Genomic DNA, 16,156 nt, shown 5'->3' on the forward strand with positions numbered 1-16,156 from the left:
AAGTAAAGTAAAGTACGGAGTAAGCTCTTGGTTTGGAGATATAAAGTCGAAAGAAGTGAAGTGTGGAATGAATGAAGCCTTGATTTGTACGAATTACTATAAGTTTGAGTCAGTTGTATAAGAGAAGGAGTGGCTCACTCGAAATGCTCTAGGCTATGGTGATTATTCATATATAGTATAATATAATATGTTTATAGACAGATAGATAGATCAATATTGCTTTCCGAAGGTCATGTCATAATTACCCCGTCACGGATCACGATATATCCTTTTCCACATTTCTAAACGCCGACGGTCATATACTCCCTATTCTCCTGCCTACCCACGTCCAGAAAACATCAAGGCATTTTCCTCCCAAGACTCTTACACCAACGCTCCAATATCCACTTCTCAAGCAAGCCGCTACCAGAAACCCCACAATCATCTTCAACATACTCATCCCGCCAATCCGCAGCTGTCAGCTTAATCGAGCCCGCTACGCCCCTCGTCTGCGCCATGAAAAGACAAGTCTGATCGCTTGAAGACCTGACCCTCTGATCCATCTCAATCATCTCATCTGCGCATCCCTGCGTCGCGGCCTCCAACTCCGCTCTCTCGCACCGGGAAAGCGCGGCTAATAGTCGGCTTGAAATCATGATGCAGGACAGGTATGTAGCGTATACTTTACAATGACTGTCGTATTCTGTGCTCCCCGGCCGCATACCAGGATACAGTTGCAGCACTTTCGCGTATCTTGTATTCCATTTCAAAAGATTGACTCGTTGTTGACGCAGGTTGCTGGTGATGGTGTGCACGAAGCCGGGATCTGCAGACGTGGGGGAGCAGATTATGCTGGTGACGTCGACGAAGAAGCCGGGGATGAAGGCTTTGAGCATTATGAGAGAGACTGTGATTTCGCTCTGGTCAGAGATCTGGAAGCCGTTGTCAACTATTAGGGATCGGAAGAGGTTTTGCCAAGGCTTTTGCTCAAGGAAACAATGCTCGCTATTTACTAGGCATTCTGTCATCTGAAAACGGTATCAGTACTTAATGAATCTCTTACTCAAAGCCACATGATAATTGATGAGGGAGAATCTCTTACAATCGGGCCAGTGTGAGCCATGAAAAGTGCCTTTTCAAACTCCGTGTTATAATTCTTAGGGCCCCGCAGTTGTATCAATTTTGCTGCCCCAGCAGCATGTCGAATCCATGCTATCTCTCCTGAGGGGTCGAGGAGCTATACAAACAAGTCAGTAATATGGAACTTGTGACGACAGTATAAAAGAGCATACCTCGTACAAAGCTAGAATCTCCGTTGCACATAGAACCTCTGGTTTGTAGCGTTGCTTGGGATTGTCCAAGGCCTTCTGAAGACTATCCAAAGCCTTGACATAAAATGTGATAACCGCAGCCTCCCAATTCTCATGTGGAGAGATGATTTGTCGTGCTCGCGCAATGACACAATCCACGGCATCACTTAGGCAAGGGACATGGCCATAAAGACTTGGAAGGTATGACAAGTACGACCATTGCTTGCGGGATCGTAGTTGGTAGATGAGGTGGAACGGGTTTTGTGACAGAGCTGCTCTAGCGGCTCGTCCTACATGCAGTGTCGCCAAGGCTGAGAGATCGAGGATATCGAAATTGGACTTCATGCTGGTCAATTCGTAGCCTTTTGCCGACAGACTGCCAGGGAGTTTGTTGGTCAAAGTTTGCGCTAGCCAACGCTGCCGGTCGACCCCATTTCCGTTACCGTTCTTATCAGCCTTGTTTCCACTTGAACGCACAGCCTTGTGTCTCTCCTCGATATGCTTCCCTTCAGTACATGGGCCAATCGATTTCTTGCTGGCAGAGCTAGAGCTGGCAGGCTCATCGGGGCTACTGCTCTGTTGTTTGACCTCCACAGGAGTTTGCCCATTATTATTCTCTTGGTCGACAACGAAGACTGGAAGTTGTCGAAGATTGTGTTTTCCGTAGTTTCCATCTCGCCGCCGTGCTGCGGACGCCTTCTTCATAGCCTGCTTTCGGATTAAGGCACGAATTGCCAGGTCGCGGGGTACGGTGGGGGTGTGGATCGTGGAATTGACGAATTGGAATTCCATTTTCGGTTGGTTCTCTGCCATGGCTCATGGATATTGCTGGATTAGTACGTCGTATCGGAGTGAAAGGAGCAAATGCGGCTCCTGGATGCTGGCTGGGGAGCTGTTCTCGCCGCGAGTGGATGAATTAGGACGTCGGTACCCCGGCAAGGCTGCGACAAGAAGTTGAGTGATGAAAGCAATAGGATATTGGAGGACAAGACCAAAAGAACTGACAAGTAAGATAAACGGCGCAAACCTTTCAGAATGAACGATCATGATCTTCTGAACATCAGAATCAGAATCAGAACACATCATAGTATATGGCAGATGTGTGGCAAAGATAGACGACATCTCCGGCTTGCCGTTCCTGCATCAGGTCGCAGGGAATCCAAGGAACGATACGTCCGAGCGGCGAGGATATATGGAGGTAGAAAGCGCTTCTTGCCAACTTTAGTTTTAGGACAGATCAGAAGAATCTGGGGAACTGGCGGAGTCAGCCTTGAAAGTGGAATGATAACTCGAGGAAAGCTGTGGCGCAGTTTTGGGCTTCACCAATTACACCATGCAAATTGGCCTGTGGTGAGCCACGACCAGGGTACTACTCTCTTAAATAGGCATAGCGCGAATTTGACAAACCCAGCCAGGGAACAGTGATGCACGGAGATCATCTCATCTCTGTGACTTCAGCTCCTACAGTACTACAAGTAATAGGGGCACTTGTCTGTTTACTCGCAGACCTAGTCGACGTCGATATTAACTAACTCAGGGGAATAGGGATGATCATGTCCCCCTGTCCTATGGGAGTGGTGGTCCAAGTATTCCCCCCACGGAGGGTAGGTTTGGGCAGGGAAGGGCAAACGGGCATGGGAAACGGAAACGGAGAAGCTACTTGTGCGGAGAAGCTGTGGCTTTACTTACTGGCCCAATTGTCATGGACACGATTAGAAGAGGCTGCTGTATAGGTATTTCAGGTTGCGAGGCTGTACTGTACCGCTATTGGTTTACTCCGTACGGACTGCTCACTCTTGTGAGGCGCAATGTCTGTGGACATGTCGAGCCCGCTTTGAACGATACTCCCCCCCCCCCTTACTGTAATAAATGTTAAATCATGTAAAATCTCCATAAAACGTAGAATCCCATAGAACTAAATGGCTAGATATCCTAGCAAGTAGCCCACTATTCACGGCGCAAGGTACTTGTAAAGTCCTTGTAAGGTCCCACTAGGGCCTAGACATAGTGATATCATTTGCTGAATTCCCCCAGGTTTTACACGATAGGGCGAAGGATTATTAACCTTTATTAAGGGGGTGGGGAGAGTATTCTTGCCCTGTATTCATTATTCCCTTTCGCTTAAGGAAATCATGATTGTCCACCACACTGGTTCCGCCTCGCTTCTCTCTCTAAGCATCAGCCAACAGTTACTTACGCGGATTAGAGGCTTCGGTGCTTCTTATTCATTTCATAGACTCTTTGATCAATCAAAGACGTTTTGGAGAAACGCTTGTTAGGTCGGTCATGCTAGGGGTACTGACCATATGGGGTTTGGAGCATTTGGCGAGTGCGCTTGAAATCTTTGCTCTGATTTGATTATATTGCAGGGTAATCAATCTGAACGTATGGTTTTGAGCAGAGCGTAAGAGATGACATTGCCATTCTCGATGCCTCTCTTCTTGTCCGGGAGGAACTTGTAACGCAGACTTCTGGGCTGTTTCTGACTTGAAGACTGGAGGTTTAGCTCTTGTAACCCTCTGAGTAAGCTTGGCAAGAAGTGGATGAACGGCTAAGGATCGTGTGGCAGTAGCTTGTTACTCAAACTTCGGAGCGACCCTCGACTCGATTTCTCGGTAACTAGCTAGGCGTTGCCATACGAGGAGAGGTGCCGAGAGTAGCTTTTTGGGGGGTCGAGTCCAGTATAGAATGGCTGGATTCTCAATAAACAACACATTTGTCTTTACCATTCTTTCATGCATAGTACAACTTCTTACCAAAGTCGCAAACTCATCTGACCTTATAATATTGATTTTAAAACATCTAGACCTACTGTACGTACATGACCTCTCACGCCATTCTCGTTTTGTTAGAAGCGCCAGAAGCGTTCCACGAATTCGGTACCTGTTCCAAGACCGGAGATGATATAACACGGGAACACAAAGCATACGTAGAAAAGTACCCAACTGACGGCGGCTACGCAAAATCCCTCACCACATCTACTCGCTAAGCTCATAAGTATGTGTAAAACCAGGCGCAAATTCGCTGGTTGACCAATGATAGAAAACCTTGGCAAATATACCCTCGGAGTGGCTCCCACACAATTTCCATATGGCGTTCAACGGCCACGGCCATCCCCCAAACAATTGGCTCCCACTGTTTCTCCCCGACGCCTCTCCCACGCCTAGTCCCGTGCCTCGCTTGCCCATCTAATCAGATTAATCTTATCAGATCCGCGCAACCAATCGATCACGTAATAAGTGCCTCCGATCATCTCCGAGCAGCCAGTGGCATGCAGCCGTTCTCGTCCTCGGTCTACACTATAGCTGCAACTGGAAGCGCACCGGAAGGATTGCGCGTGGGTTTGTGAAGAATCGATGGTTGTAGGGCGGCAAGTGGAGAAGACTGCGTTATCTGATCATGTCTATGCGTGTGCCAAGGCGCTAAAGGTGCCAAGCCGGTGCTGGTTTTTCTCCAGAACGTGAACGTGGGCGTGGGTAGAGCTGAACAGAGCTCACTCTTGACAAACAGCTTCACACATTCCAAGCTTTAGAAGGTGCTTTGTTTAAGATGTAGCCATGTGAAGTTAATGTGCAATCGACCATGAGGAAGGTCCCTCCAGCAGCTAGCAATCTTTTCTCAACGCAACATCGACAGCCTCATGATCTGATCTAATCTAATCTAATCAGATGCTGTTTCACCCTATCAGTTAGTTCATCAGATGGTGACGAAGGCCTCCAATTCTCCCCCAAAAGGTGTTTTAGGTCCATGTCTTCTTTTGATTTGCCAGTCGGCCCCGCCAGATTCTAAGTTGCCTAATTGGGGAAAGAACTACAATAGCCATCCTATGCAGCAAAGTGGATTCAGTAGAAGAAACACCCCACTTCACATCTCATAAACTCTTGCGCATCCGCCGCCCTACTGCGGCCAACGGCCCGATCTTGGGTTACATCGATAATAAAGACTTCGCACTCCCATCCCATACATATCGTTCATCTTCATCCAGTCGTCGACGTTGATCGATTCAGCTTACTTGCAACGAACGAGCAAGAGTGACACTCAAGATGAAGTTCTTCGACAGACATAGCAAAGCACCGGGAACCGAGGCTGCTCTCAGCACCAGCCATGCAGCTCCCGAGAGTGATCTTGAAGAGAAACATGGTTCAACCACAGATAGTCCTGAGAATCCCTCGCTCGAGGTCTTGCCAGACCAGGATGTTCAGGGGGGTGTTAAGAAAGCTCAAGCTATCACACTCAGCTGGACAAAGAAAGAGTTACTCATTGCTTATGCTTGGTGAGCGGGACCTCTTTTGCATTCGAAAATCATTGAACTAAAGCTGACGTGTCACCAACCAGCGTGTTTCTTGTATTCTTTGTCAATTCTATGCAACAGCAGATCCAAAATAACCTGGGTGTCTATGTCACCTCAGCCTTCCTCTCGCTTCCTTTGTATGGAACAACCTCAATCGTTTCCGGGATCGTGGGAGGTGTAATCAAGCTTCCAGCCGCCAAGTTCATTGATTTAATTGGACGTGCTGAGGGTTTCGCAATCTTTACCTTCCTTGCTACTATGGGTATTACCTACCGAGTCTCCAATAATAGGAGCAATTGCTAATCTTGGTTCAGGTCTTGTCATGATGGCTGCTTGCCGCAACGTCGAGACATACGCTGCAGCCCAGGTAAGGAACTATGAGAAGTCTTTATGCGTTACATTCTGATGGTTTTAGGTCTTCTATTGGGTTGGATTTAATGGGATGGCATACGTGCTAGACGTCTTCCTTGCGGACACTTCGAGCTTGAAGAATCGGGCATTGTGGTTCTCATTCTCAACGGCGCCATACATCGCCACCACTTTCATTGGTCCACCGGCCGCATCTTCCATCTATAAGACTAGTGGCTGGCCATGGGGGTTCGGCATGTTTGCTATCATTACACCATTCATGACACTCCCAATTTTCTTCGTCCTGTACCACAACCAGCGCAAGGCAGTCAAACAAGGGGTTCTTGTCAGGGAGAAGAGTGGGCGAAGCTTGGTTCAAAGCATCGTTTACTACTTCTGGGAGTTCGACAGTGAGTGTACTCGCCAACATCCAATCGAAGTTTCACTGACCAAAGGGACGTAGTCATTGGCCTGCTCCTTATCATTGCAGGTTTCTCGCTTTTCCTCCTCCCCTTCTCCCTCGCCTCCTACCAATACAACTCATGGGGCTCTGCAACGATCATCGCCATGCTTGTCGTTGGACTCCTATGCCTATTCGCCTTCCCTTTCTATGAGAGGTATTTGTCCGTTAAATCGTTCATCCCGTTCCACCTCCTCACGGATCGCTCTGTGCTAGGCGCCTGCCTACTTTCAGGTTGCCTCTTCATCTCTTTCTACCTCTGGGATTCCACCTTTAATAGTTACCTGCAAGCTGTTCATGGTCTTTCCATCACCAATGCCGGTTACGTCTACAACATCTACAGCATCGGCTCTTGCTTCTGGGGCATAATCGTTGGTATCGCTATTCGCGTCTCCGGTCGTTTCAAATGGATTGCCCTCGCTTCACTGTGTCTTCAAATTCTTGGTGTCGGCCTCATGATTCACTTCCGTCAACCAAGTCAAGGCATCGGCTATGTGATCATGTGTCAGATCTTCATCGCTTTTGGAGGTGGCGCGCTTGTTATTTGCGAGGACATGGCTGTCATGGCCGCTGCTCCTCAGGAGAATGTCGCTTCCATGCTTGCACTTATCGGGCTCTTCACCTCTGTTGGTGGCTCGATCGGTCAAGCTATCTCGGGTGCCATTTACACGAACAAATTCCCTGCTGCGTTAGACAGAGCACTTCCCGGCAACGCGACGTTGAACGCGCTGTTGTATGGCAGTTTGACTGAACAGTTGTTGTATCCGATTGGCAGCCCCGAAAGAACGGCGGTCATCTATGCGTACGCCGATGCACAGTGGTACTTGACGATTGTAGGGACCGTGTTCCTGGTTCCGTGCTTTGTATTCATTATTATCTGGAAGGACTTCAAGGTTAAGGATCTTCGGAAGGTGAAGGGTCTAGCTGCTTAGATGGTGGGGAGAGGGGTTGTATATACGATATATGGATAGAGATGACTAGAAGATGTTATCATAGTGTATTAGATGATACTTAATAAGAGGTTCATTAGAACGAGAAACGATACACTAAGCCCTGGATTATACTTAAACTCCACCACCTTTGCGTGCGATTCAGCTGCTATCAATATATGGTTACCAAAAAACCAGCATTACCGAGAAGAAATATTTCAACGTAACGTATATTATTTTTATATGAAGAAAGCTGTTGGAAACCCCTTGTGAGGTATTTATAGAAATCGGCCGATGAAACGTGCACGTGCCACCAGATTTACATGTAATACAGTACATTTTGTCATAGGAAGCCGCGTATTTACATGTGAATGATCTCATGGCCATTCCACTCACCACGTTTGATATTTTCTCTCGAACTGCTCGGCCTGTCTATTGCTTCACTTAATGCCGCTGCCAAATCCTCAACCTTACATCAGCGCAGAGCAATGACTGAACCAGCGCCCAGGAGCTTCAAAACACCCCCAGAAGCCCGAGATGCCTGAGCATCTCAAGCCTTCACAACCACAATCGCACACCCAAAAGCTCCGCGGCGATGCCCTCCGCCGTCTCTCGCGATCGCCTCATCCCTACCACAGACAGAAAGTCGACAGTCCGCAAGCCTTGGAAAGATTCAGCTCCTATGCACCGCCCACGCAATCGCCCCTGCGCTCGAGACACAATACAGACGATGAAGACCAATACATCAGAGCCTACTCACCGGGCTATAATGCGTCTACGAATAGCGATAGTGGGACGGAGGCGGACGATGAGCATTTCTTGAAGGGACTTCCTGCGCCGAAGATCAGGCCTCATAAGGGCCTCAGAGCATTAGATGGAAGTTTGTCTGGCTCGCCGAGTCCGCTCTTGTCGCCCGCTCTACTGGATGGTGATACGCAGAAAGAGGGTTACTTGAATCGGGCAACACTGCCGAGTACCAGTCTGAAAGAGTTTGATGCGCAGAAAATTGCAGAGAAGTTGAGGCATAAGCGGAGGGTGGAGGTTATAAGGAGGGTTACGGAGGCTGGGATTCTGGCTGCTGTTGCTGGGCTACTGTGTCTGAATCCCGAAGTGCGGCAGCTCATCTGGCTATGGAGAAGGGGTATGTTCCTAGCTTTGTTGCCCTCGAATGTAGCTAATAAATGTAGAATTGGCTTGCCAGTCTGTCATTGTGGTTTCTCTCATATCCATATACCCATTCCGATTACTACGGCATATAAACCCTGCACAACCATGGAAGAGGCCATTTCCAATAACAATACCCGCGGCTTTCGATCCAGCGTCTCTGCTCTACCCACCTATCATTGCAATGCTCGTTTCCCTGATACTATCTACAAGCAACCCCATTGGCGTTTTACCAAGCATTACTCTGGCTATATCTTCGCTTCCACGTCAATTGCTACCTTCCTTAGGTAGCTTAGAAAGTTCCAATGTGCTCCATTGGTTTCTTTCATGTCTCCCTATCCTTGTACCGAAGCTTAAGGCTGTGTCGAAAATACTGGAGGCCTCACTAAAAGACTTCAGAGTGGACAGTGAAGTTTTAGTGGTGTTACAGCCTTTACACCTTGCCTTGTGTGATACATTGCAGTATCTAACTACAACAAGCCTACTTCCCGCAGAGCTCCAATTATTATCAGTAGCGTTAATACAATTATTGCTATTGGGATCATCGCCCCAAGCTGTTATCCTGAAAGCTGTTATTTGGGGGGCCGGAATTGGAATACTGGTCACTTGCACACGCGTGCTTAGATGGGGTTTAGCACTTGCTCGAGTTCCAAAATGGCGTTTCAGACGAGCTGGCAATACAGCCAAGCCGAAGCAAACCTGGACAAAGCACACTCATAAATCATCTTTATTTGGGGCACTAGGATCTTCTCTCTTCACAAAAGACTCAGCAGTCAGTGACTCGAGCGACGAAGATGACCCAAAACGATGGACTAGACAGCAATCACGCTCTTCTACGCTTCGAATGAAAACTCAAGCCACCATCTCGGAGCATAATGGGGCGGCCGAGAATGGCTCAGTCTCCGCTATTGATCCAAAGTCGAAAGATCAGTTCATGGACGGCGAATTATCCTTCGCAGCACACAGGCAGAGGAGGCATTCTCTACCTACTGCAGTCAATCTGCCTTCGAGATCGAGCAAAAGAACACCGTCAGGTCGTAGGAAACGATCTGCTTCTTCGAGCGTTCAGTCCTTCTTTTCCCTTACACAGGCTCAAGCTAGTCTACGAAAGTGGCTCTATGCAGGCTACGTCTATGTCTGTGTACTGGCTATTATTCTCGTTGGAGTAAGAGAATACGTCCAGCGGTATGCACTGCATGGACATGAACCGCTAGGTTGGGCATTGGGCTACCTCTTTGGAGACCTTCCCTGGTTCAGAATGGAAGTCGTCAAGGCAAATCTCCAAAGATGGATTCCCCTCCCTACCCGGAGTGAGAATGATAAAGCATCCTGCCATCTGGGTTGGGTCGAGCACTTACGGCACTCCTCTTTTGGGGAAGCCAATACCCGTTTGATACTCTGCGGCTACTGGCTAGGAATAATCATCGTCGGCCTCCTAGTAGTTTTTCGCCTATCAGCCGTCTACGAAGTCGACACTCGACGAAAAGTGTTCCATTTTATGATGGTCGCCATGCTCCTGCCCGCCACCTTTGTGGACCCCGCCTTCGCCGCCCTAGCACTGAGTCTCATGCTCGCCATCTTCCTCCTCCTCGACCTCTTCCGCGCCACCCAGCTCCCGCCATTATCGAAACACTTGGCGTACTTCCTAACGCCCTATGTAGATGGAAGGGACCTTAAAGGTCCCGTGGTTATATCACACATCTTCCTCCTCATCGGCTGTGCCATCCCGCTCTGGCTATCTCTCGGCTCCCTCCCGCGGACCCCCGACAGTGCTGGCTGGGAAGTGCCCACGCGCGAGGTCAGCATGGTCAGCGGGGTCATCTGCGTTGGCATGGGGGACGCAGCTGCTTCTTTAATCGGCCGGCGCTACGGCCGGCGCAAATGGGTCTGGGGTGGGGGCAAAAGTATCGAAGGCAGTATCGCGTTTGCTACCGCTGTTACCATCACTCTGGTCCTGGCCAAAGCCTGGATTAAGATTGGTGGCTGGCAGGCTAATAACAACGATAGCTGGATCGTGACGGTGGGTAAGGCGGGCGTCGCGGCTTGGGTTGCTAGTCTGACGGAGGCGGTGCTGACGGGTGGGAATGACAATGTTGTTGTTCCTGTTGTGCTTTGGCTGAGTGTCAAGGGCTTAGATATTTAGACATGATATATAGAAGGATGGGCTTTTCGCTCCGTGGCAGGCTTGATGTGTATATGACCGTTATGCGGTCTGGTCCGGGTTAGGTACATGCATATCGGCGTTGGAATTGGCATTGGCATTCGCATTAGCACTAGCATTAGCGTGCTCTTAATAGATTACGAGTTCTCAAACCTCAATTTTAACACCAAACTTCCCCGGCTCTTTTAAAGCGACTCTCTACTAAATCGAAGCTTTGAAGTAAGTAGATCTTGTGAGAATACAGAGTAACGTTGCTGACCGTCCTAGGTATAGTATGTGAATCCTTCGATCGCTTGACCGGCCTACAAGTAGGGCTCGGTAGCACCGAAGGTTGTAATGTAGGTTTAAGGCGGAGTGCGAGGTGCACGGTGCATGACTACTGTGTGCTAGTCCATCCTGTTAGAATTGTATGGATCGGAGTGGTGGGATAATCTGTAACTTGGAGAATGTACGGATCGGAATGTGCTTCTGTGCATAATTATGCGGGTCGGAGGACGTGTGTCTGGTACGGCTGAGAGGCGGACGGGATGTTCTAAGTTTGGAAGAAAGAATGGATTCGCTGAGATGGAAGGGGGGGTTAATCTTGTGTATGGATTTGTTCCTGTTGTGTATCTAATTCTGTTTTGTTTGGGTATATTAAGAAATGTAGGGGGTAAGTATTCGTTTACAGTCGGAATTTAAAATATGATGAAATAACGTTTTCCTAAGTGAACTAGAAAGGCATAATCTGGACTTTTAGTTTGTAATATTGAAACGCAGACTATATTGTTCCCGGCGTCTTTTTAGCACAGTGACAAACGGAGTTATTAGTTGCAGGTCTTATATGAAGACTGAGAAGCTTGGTTATAACTTATACTAAGTAAGGCTTTCTTTCGCATGCTATAGTATAGTACGGAGATAAAAGATATCATCTCCATTTCATGAGGCTATGCTTATCATTCTACGTAGTACTCTGAAGGAAGTATGCTCTTTTCTACATATTTTTAATTCGTTCTCAGTCGTTCGAGTTCGGCGGATGAATATGCTTATCTATAGGATTCTTAGCCCAGGATCAGACTAACTAGGGTTATGAGGGAGGGTATACTTCGTAGAGTGGTAACTTAACTGCCTATCAGTAATAAATTGTGCGAAAAAAAACTTACATGGAAGCAATGGAAACTTCTTTCGACCTTCTATATGTTTTGTTCGAATTATTAATCTACATAACTATTTCTTCTCTGGAAAAGTTGATCAGGACGAAAATCGCTGTTGTTCTGAAAAGTACTCGCTAGGTGCACAGACAAATTCAGATGGCCGCCGGCCGCCCCCGCCTCCCTTTCTCTACGTATTCCCCACGCTCCCCAACTTACGCGTAGGAGCTTATTTTTGCAGCGCCGCATCCTGTCAATCTACCTTTCCCGATATGACAGGGCTAGAAGAACGCTAGCCTCTTAAACCCCTCGATGGTAGAGGATCCAAGCTTACATAAGTCGAAAGCGCCTCTTGGGGCAAACCGTCTTCCCCGTCTTTGACGATTTGCCTCTTCTGATCAAGGGAGCTTGTACCTTGATGATCCTGAGACCGTTACATTGTGAATCTATTCTTTATCTGTACTGCGTTTCATGTCTTTTGACCTTGCATCCCATATGATTTGGTAGGGAATAGTATGAGGGACTAAACCTTTCGAGATGATTGCCTTCCTCCCAATGATTGTCAAAGTTGTTGAATCCTAAATCTACAGTATGTCAGGCGTGAAGCCATTGCCTGCTAGACGACTTCTATCAGGAGCGGATGGGGCTATATATATGAGTATACATTACGTCCCCCCGCGAGTTATTTGCATGCTCTTTCCCTTTCCTCAACTGTACGCACTTTGTCCAGCCACTCGCGTTCCCCGTTCAATTCTATCGCTGTCAATATGGTAGCTACTAAGAGCCTCAGTCACTCTTCTGCGGTGGTCTTACTTTTTCTCTCAAGCTTGACTAACGCTGATCTAACAAAGCCCAAGCCCCTGCCCTATAGAGCTCTCGATGTTCGAATAGCAACAGGATCAGCAAGTGTAGCAGCCAACAGCAGCTCCTCCCACCCCGCTTCAAAACCAACCTCCGTCACAGAATCATCCAATTCCACCATCACAGGATCTCCCAAAATCATCGCAACCGAGACAAACGAAGTCGGGGCTATTAATGGCTGTACAAGTGTATCGCTGCTACAATATACAGATGGCTCTTCTAAGATCCAAACCATGACCAACTGTGTGGGTTCCAGGTTCCCTGTGAGCACCATTCTCGCGATGGCAAGCTCAGAAGCCGCAATGGCATCGTCCCTTCAGCCAGTTTCCGTGCCTGCGACAGGCTGCGCTATGGACACGAAGCATGATGGGTCAAACGACAAATTCTGTACTTGCGCTGGGTCAGGGACCGCGTCTGCAAGTAGTGTTAGCACTATGTTAGGCTACTATAGAATGAACACCACAACAGTCTGCAATACAGGCAAAGGCTCGCTGCCAACTGGCTACGTCGAAGTTCCCGAAATCAAGAGTGAAAATATCAACAACTGGGGGGTTTGGGCAACACCACCCTCGGATGCTGTAGCGGGCAACTGCACGGACGTCGAGGTTCTCGATCCGAGGTGTTGGGAGTCTCTCTTTATGGACGAATATGTGAACTGGTGGGTAAGTAATTAAGATTTCATTGGTTGTATTTCGAGGCGTGAAGTACTGTTTTGAAGAACTGGATCGAGAAACCCACACAACATCTCGTCGCTCTTGGAAACTGGATCCGCACTCTTGATATCTCTTAAAGAAGCAAGGCTAACTCAACGTTCTTGATAGTGGGGCGCATTCAACAATACTTGCCACGACACAGCTTTTGCTGAATGTTTTTTTATTGCCATGACACCATATGCTCCAACGGATTGTAGCATATTTGGAATTGATCCTACATGTACCAAACCTGATTGGAGTGACTTCAAAGGCACATGGAATGACGTGAGGAACGCCTATGTCGCGGTAAGTTAATCTATATACCTTGTTCCTTTAATTAATGTTAATATGTAACTTGTAGTGGAATCTTTATAATGTTAGTAAGTATAGAGGACTGCTCATATTGCCTGCGCACGAAAACATCTTCAAAGGGCAATTTGTTAACCACCAAAACAGATAAATTTTTCGGTGACTATTGGATCTCAATTGGCAACGCCGCAGGTTTAGTGGAAGGCAATGTCGGCGAGATTGTTAAAGTTATTGATACGGCTGTCCAGAAGAAAAAGTAGCTCACCACTTTTTTATTTCCCTTCTTTCACTTTGCTAAACTCCCGAAGAGAGGCTTATTCTTTCCGCACTTTATTTTTATGACAAACGATATACTAACTCGCTATAGTGTTATGTTGGATATTATGATGCAAGTACTAACAAGTGGTCTGGCATTTATCCCATCACCTGCAGGTGCGATCGCTTCGACGATTGCCAAGAATCTGCTCATTACTGCAGCACAGTCTGGCTTCATCACTAAGCTTATAATGCCCATGAGCTCATCGAACTCGCAGCTCGTGCAAATGCAAGACATTGCTGCAAACGCAAGCAACCTCATGTCCCAACTGCAAGTTCAAGTCAGCAAAACGCTTGCGCCGATACAAAACAACGGTACGTGAAGTTTTGCATTGCAGGCAGTTTGCGAGTTCTCAGCATGTCTGAAGAGCTCTGTCCTTCACTCTGAAAAACATCCAGTAAGAGCAAGATCTTATACTAATTCGTTGGATAGTTACTCTTTTTGCTACTACTGCCTCTAACGGTGCTTTTAGCTCATTCCTGCCCAATCTCCAAGATTTTGCTTCCAATGCTCTGAAAGGCTTCAATGCATATATCATATCTCAAGCCTACCAATCGAACGATGTGATGATCGTCCGCCAACTCAACACTTCAGTCCGAGCCCTCATGACAAACGGCACAAAACTCAGCTACCCCTTAGACTGCTCCGACGATTACGACTCGAATGGAATTTGCGGTACATTCTGGTACGACTCTGCCGAGGACACAACTTACTCCTTCATGAGCAAAAAATCAAACGATAGGTGGAAGGGTTACAACGACCAGATGCTGACCTGGTTTCCCGGGTACACCGACCCGTCAATCATCTTCCGCGGCGCCTCACGCTGCGCCGCATCCGCCAACTCGACCCAAGGCTCCGCAAACCCCGTCACCGTGTCCAACATCACAGGTGCGTACATCAATAACGACTGTCTGTCCAACATGCGCGTCTGCACATGGTCTCTGAACCCCGGAGCCCCCTCGGGCAGCGGGTTATCCTGGGACCCGTTATTCACAGATTGCTCGGACCTAGACGCCTTCAGCGATATCGCCGATACGCAAGGACCGGCTGCGAAGGCGCCTGGGTCCGATTCTAGTCAATATCTACAGAGGCCGTGTAAAGGTGTCGGTGGCTCTGATGATGCCGGTGATCACACACCGTATCTGGCTGCTTGGAGGCAGTATCTTGGATGGGGCATTTATGATGATCGGGCGAAAGCGGCCGGTACGGTTATTTGTAGGGGTGATGGCAGTCAAATAACATGAGGTGATGTTTGGAGGAAAATCGCATTGTTGGAGTTGGTTTTGGCGTTGGCTGCTATTTCTGCTTTATATACATTAGGTAATGTACCGCTAAGCGGTATAGGTCCTTTAAACTATATATTCCATATAGTCACAAAAACTACTGTATCCGACCTCATTTTAGCTAGAAATGAACCCTTTCCAACGCCAAAACCAGTGACCAAGTCCGACCTGGGTAACTTTATTAAATCACCGTCGAACGCCTCAGTCATAAATGCATAAATCTATCAAATCAACGTCAAGGCTCTGAACAAATAGCAAACTACTTCATCATCACGTGAATTGGATTCTACAGTCTCGCTTAGCCCCTTTCCCAATACGCGAGGTCACTCTTATACAATCACTTCATAATACCAAATTACCATAATTTCATCACCCAACCATTCCTTTTCCTATACTCTGCGGTACCCAGCATTGCTAATCCTACTACTTAACACTCAAGCAGCGCTAAATAATAACCAGCAATAATATATCTTCCTCTTTCTCGATACTATCCCAGGTCATTTGACCATACTTGAAACTGGAGTAAGAGGGCGAGGATATAACGAAGCGTGAAGAGGAAGTGTATAGTAGTAAGACTGGTTCCTTGTGTATGGACTAGAAGTTCAGACAAATATATCCCTTTGACGCCAGGTATCATGCAATGCTCCCCCACTATCCTTCATCGATCCCAAACGCCTCGTCCCGCTGTGGCACATATCCGCATCCAATTCAAATTCCTGTATTCGTCAGCCCCTCCTTCATGTTATATCATATCATATCACATCCAACCTCCTCCCTAGCACATCCCCAAACCCAACACCCCGCAAGCACAAGCACAAGCACATCTCAACTCTTCTTCCTCTCCCCCATCCAAACCCGCATCGCCTTCGACGCCTCATGCTGCGCCCTAAACAAGCCCCTCTCCCCCTCATCCAACCCCCTCA

General features: G+C 47.8%; 3 protein-coding genes across 3 annotated transcripts; 2 read left to right on the plus strand and 1 right to left on the minus strand.

Moving 5' to 3' along the window:
* Nucleotides 1-338: 338 nt before the first annotated feature.
* LHYA1_G004692 (Uncharacterized protein) lies at nt 339-2,102 on the minus strand (the record flags this gene model as incomplete). Its single annotated transcript, XM_031149649.1, has 3 exons — nt 339-1,007; nt 1,082-1,216; nt 1,272-2,102. 3 exons carry the CDS (start codon nt 2,100-2,102, stop codon nt 339-341), a joined length of 1,635 nt encoding a protein of 544 aa, XP_031005969.1.
* A 3,194-nt stretch (nt 2,103-5,296) lies between these two features.
* On the plus strand, nt 5,297-7,320 carry mirB (Siderophore iron transporter mirB; the record flags this gene model as incomplete). The annotated part of the gene is made up of 5 exons (XM_031149650.1): nt 5,297-5,562; nt 5,625-5,842; nt 5,895-5,947; nt 5,996-6,338; nt 6,392-7,320. Coding segments are annotated over 5 exons (1,809 nt in total), but the record flags the coding sequence as incomplete, so codon positions are not given.
* Nucleotides 7,321-7,854: 534 nt separating this feature from the next.
* sec59 (Dolichol kinase) lies at nt 7,855-10,624 on the plus strand (the record flags this gene model as incomplete). Its single annotated transcript, XM_031149651.1, has 3 exons — nt 7,855-8,458; nt 8,505-8,637; nt 8,962-10,624. The coding sequence occupies 3 exons, from the start codon at nt 7,855-7,857 to the stop codon at nt 10,622-10,624; spliced, it is 2,400 nt and encodes a 799-aa protein (XP_031005970.1).
* Nucleotides 10,625-16,156: the final 5,532 nt, after the last annotated feature.

Source organism: Lachnellula hyalina (genome assembly GCF_007821495.1).
Source record: "Lachnellula hyalina strain CBS 185.66 chromosome Unknown contig00053, whole genome shotgun sequence".
NCBI classification, from domain to species: Eukaryota; Fungi; Ascomycota; class Leotiomycetes; order Helotiales; family Lachnaceae; genus Lachnellula; species Lachnellula hyalina.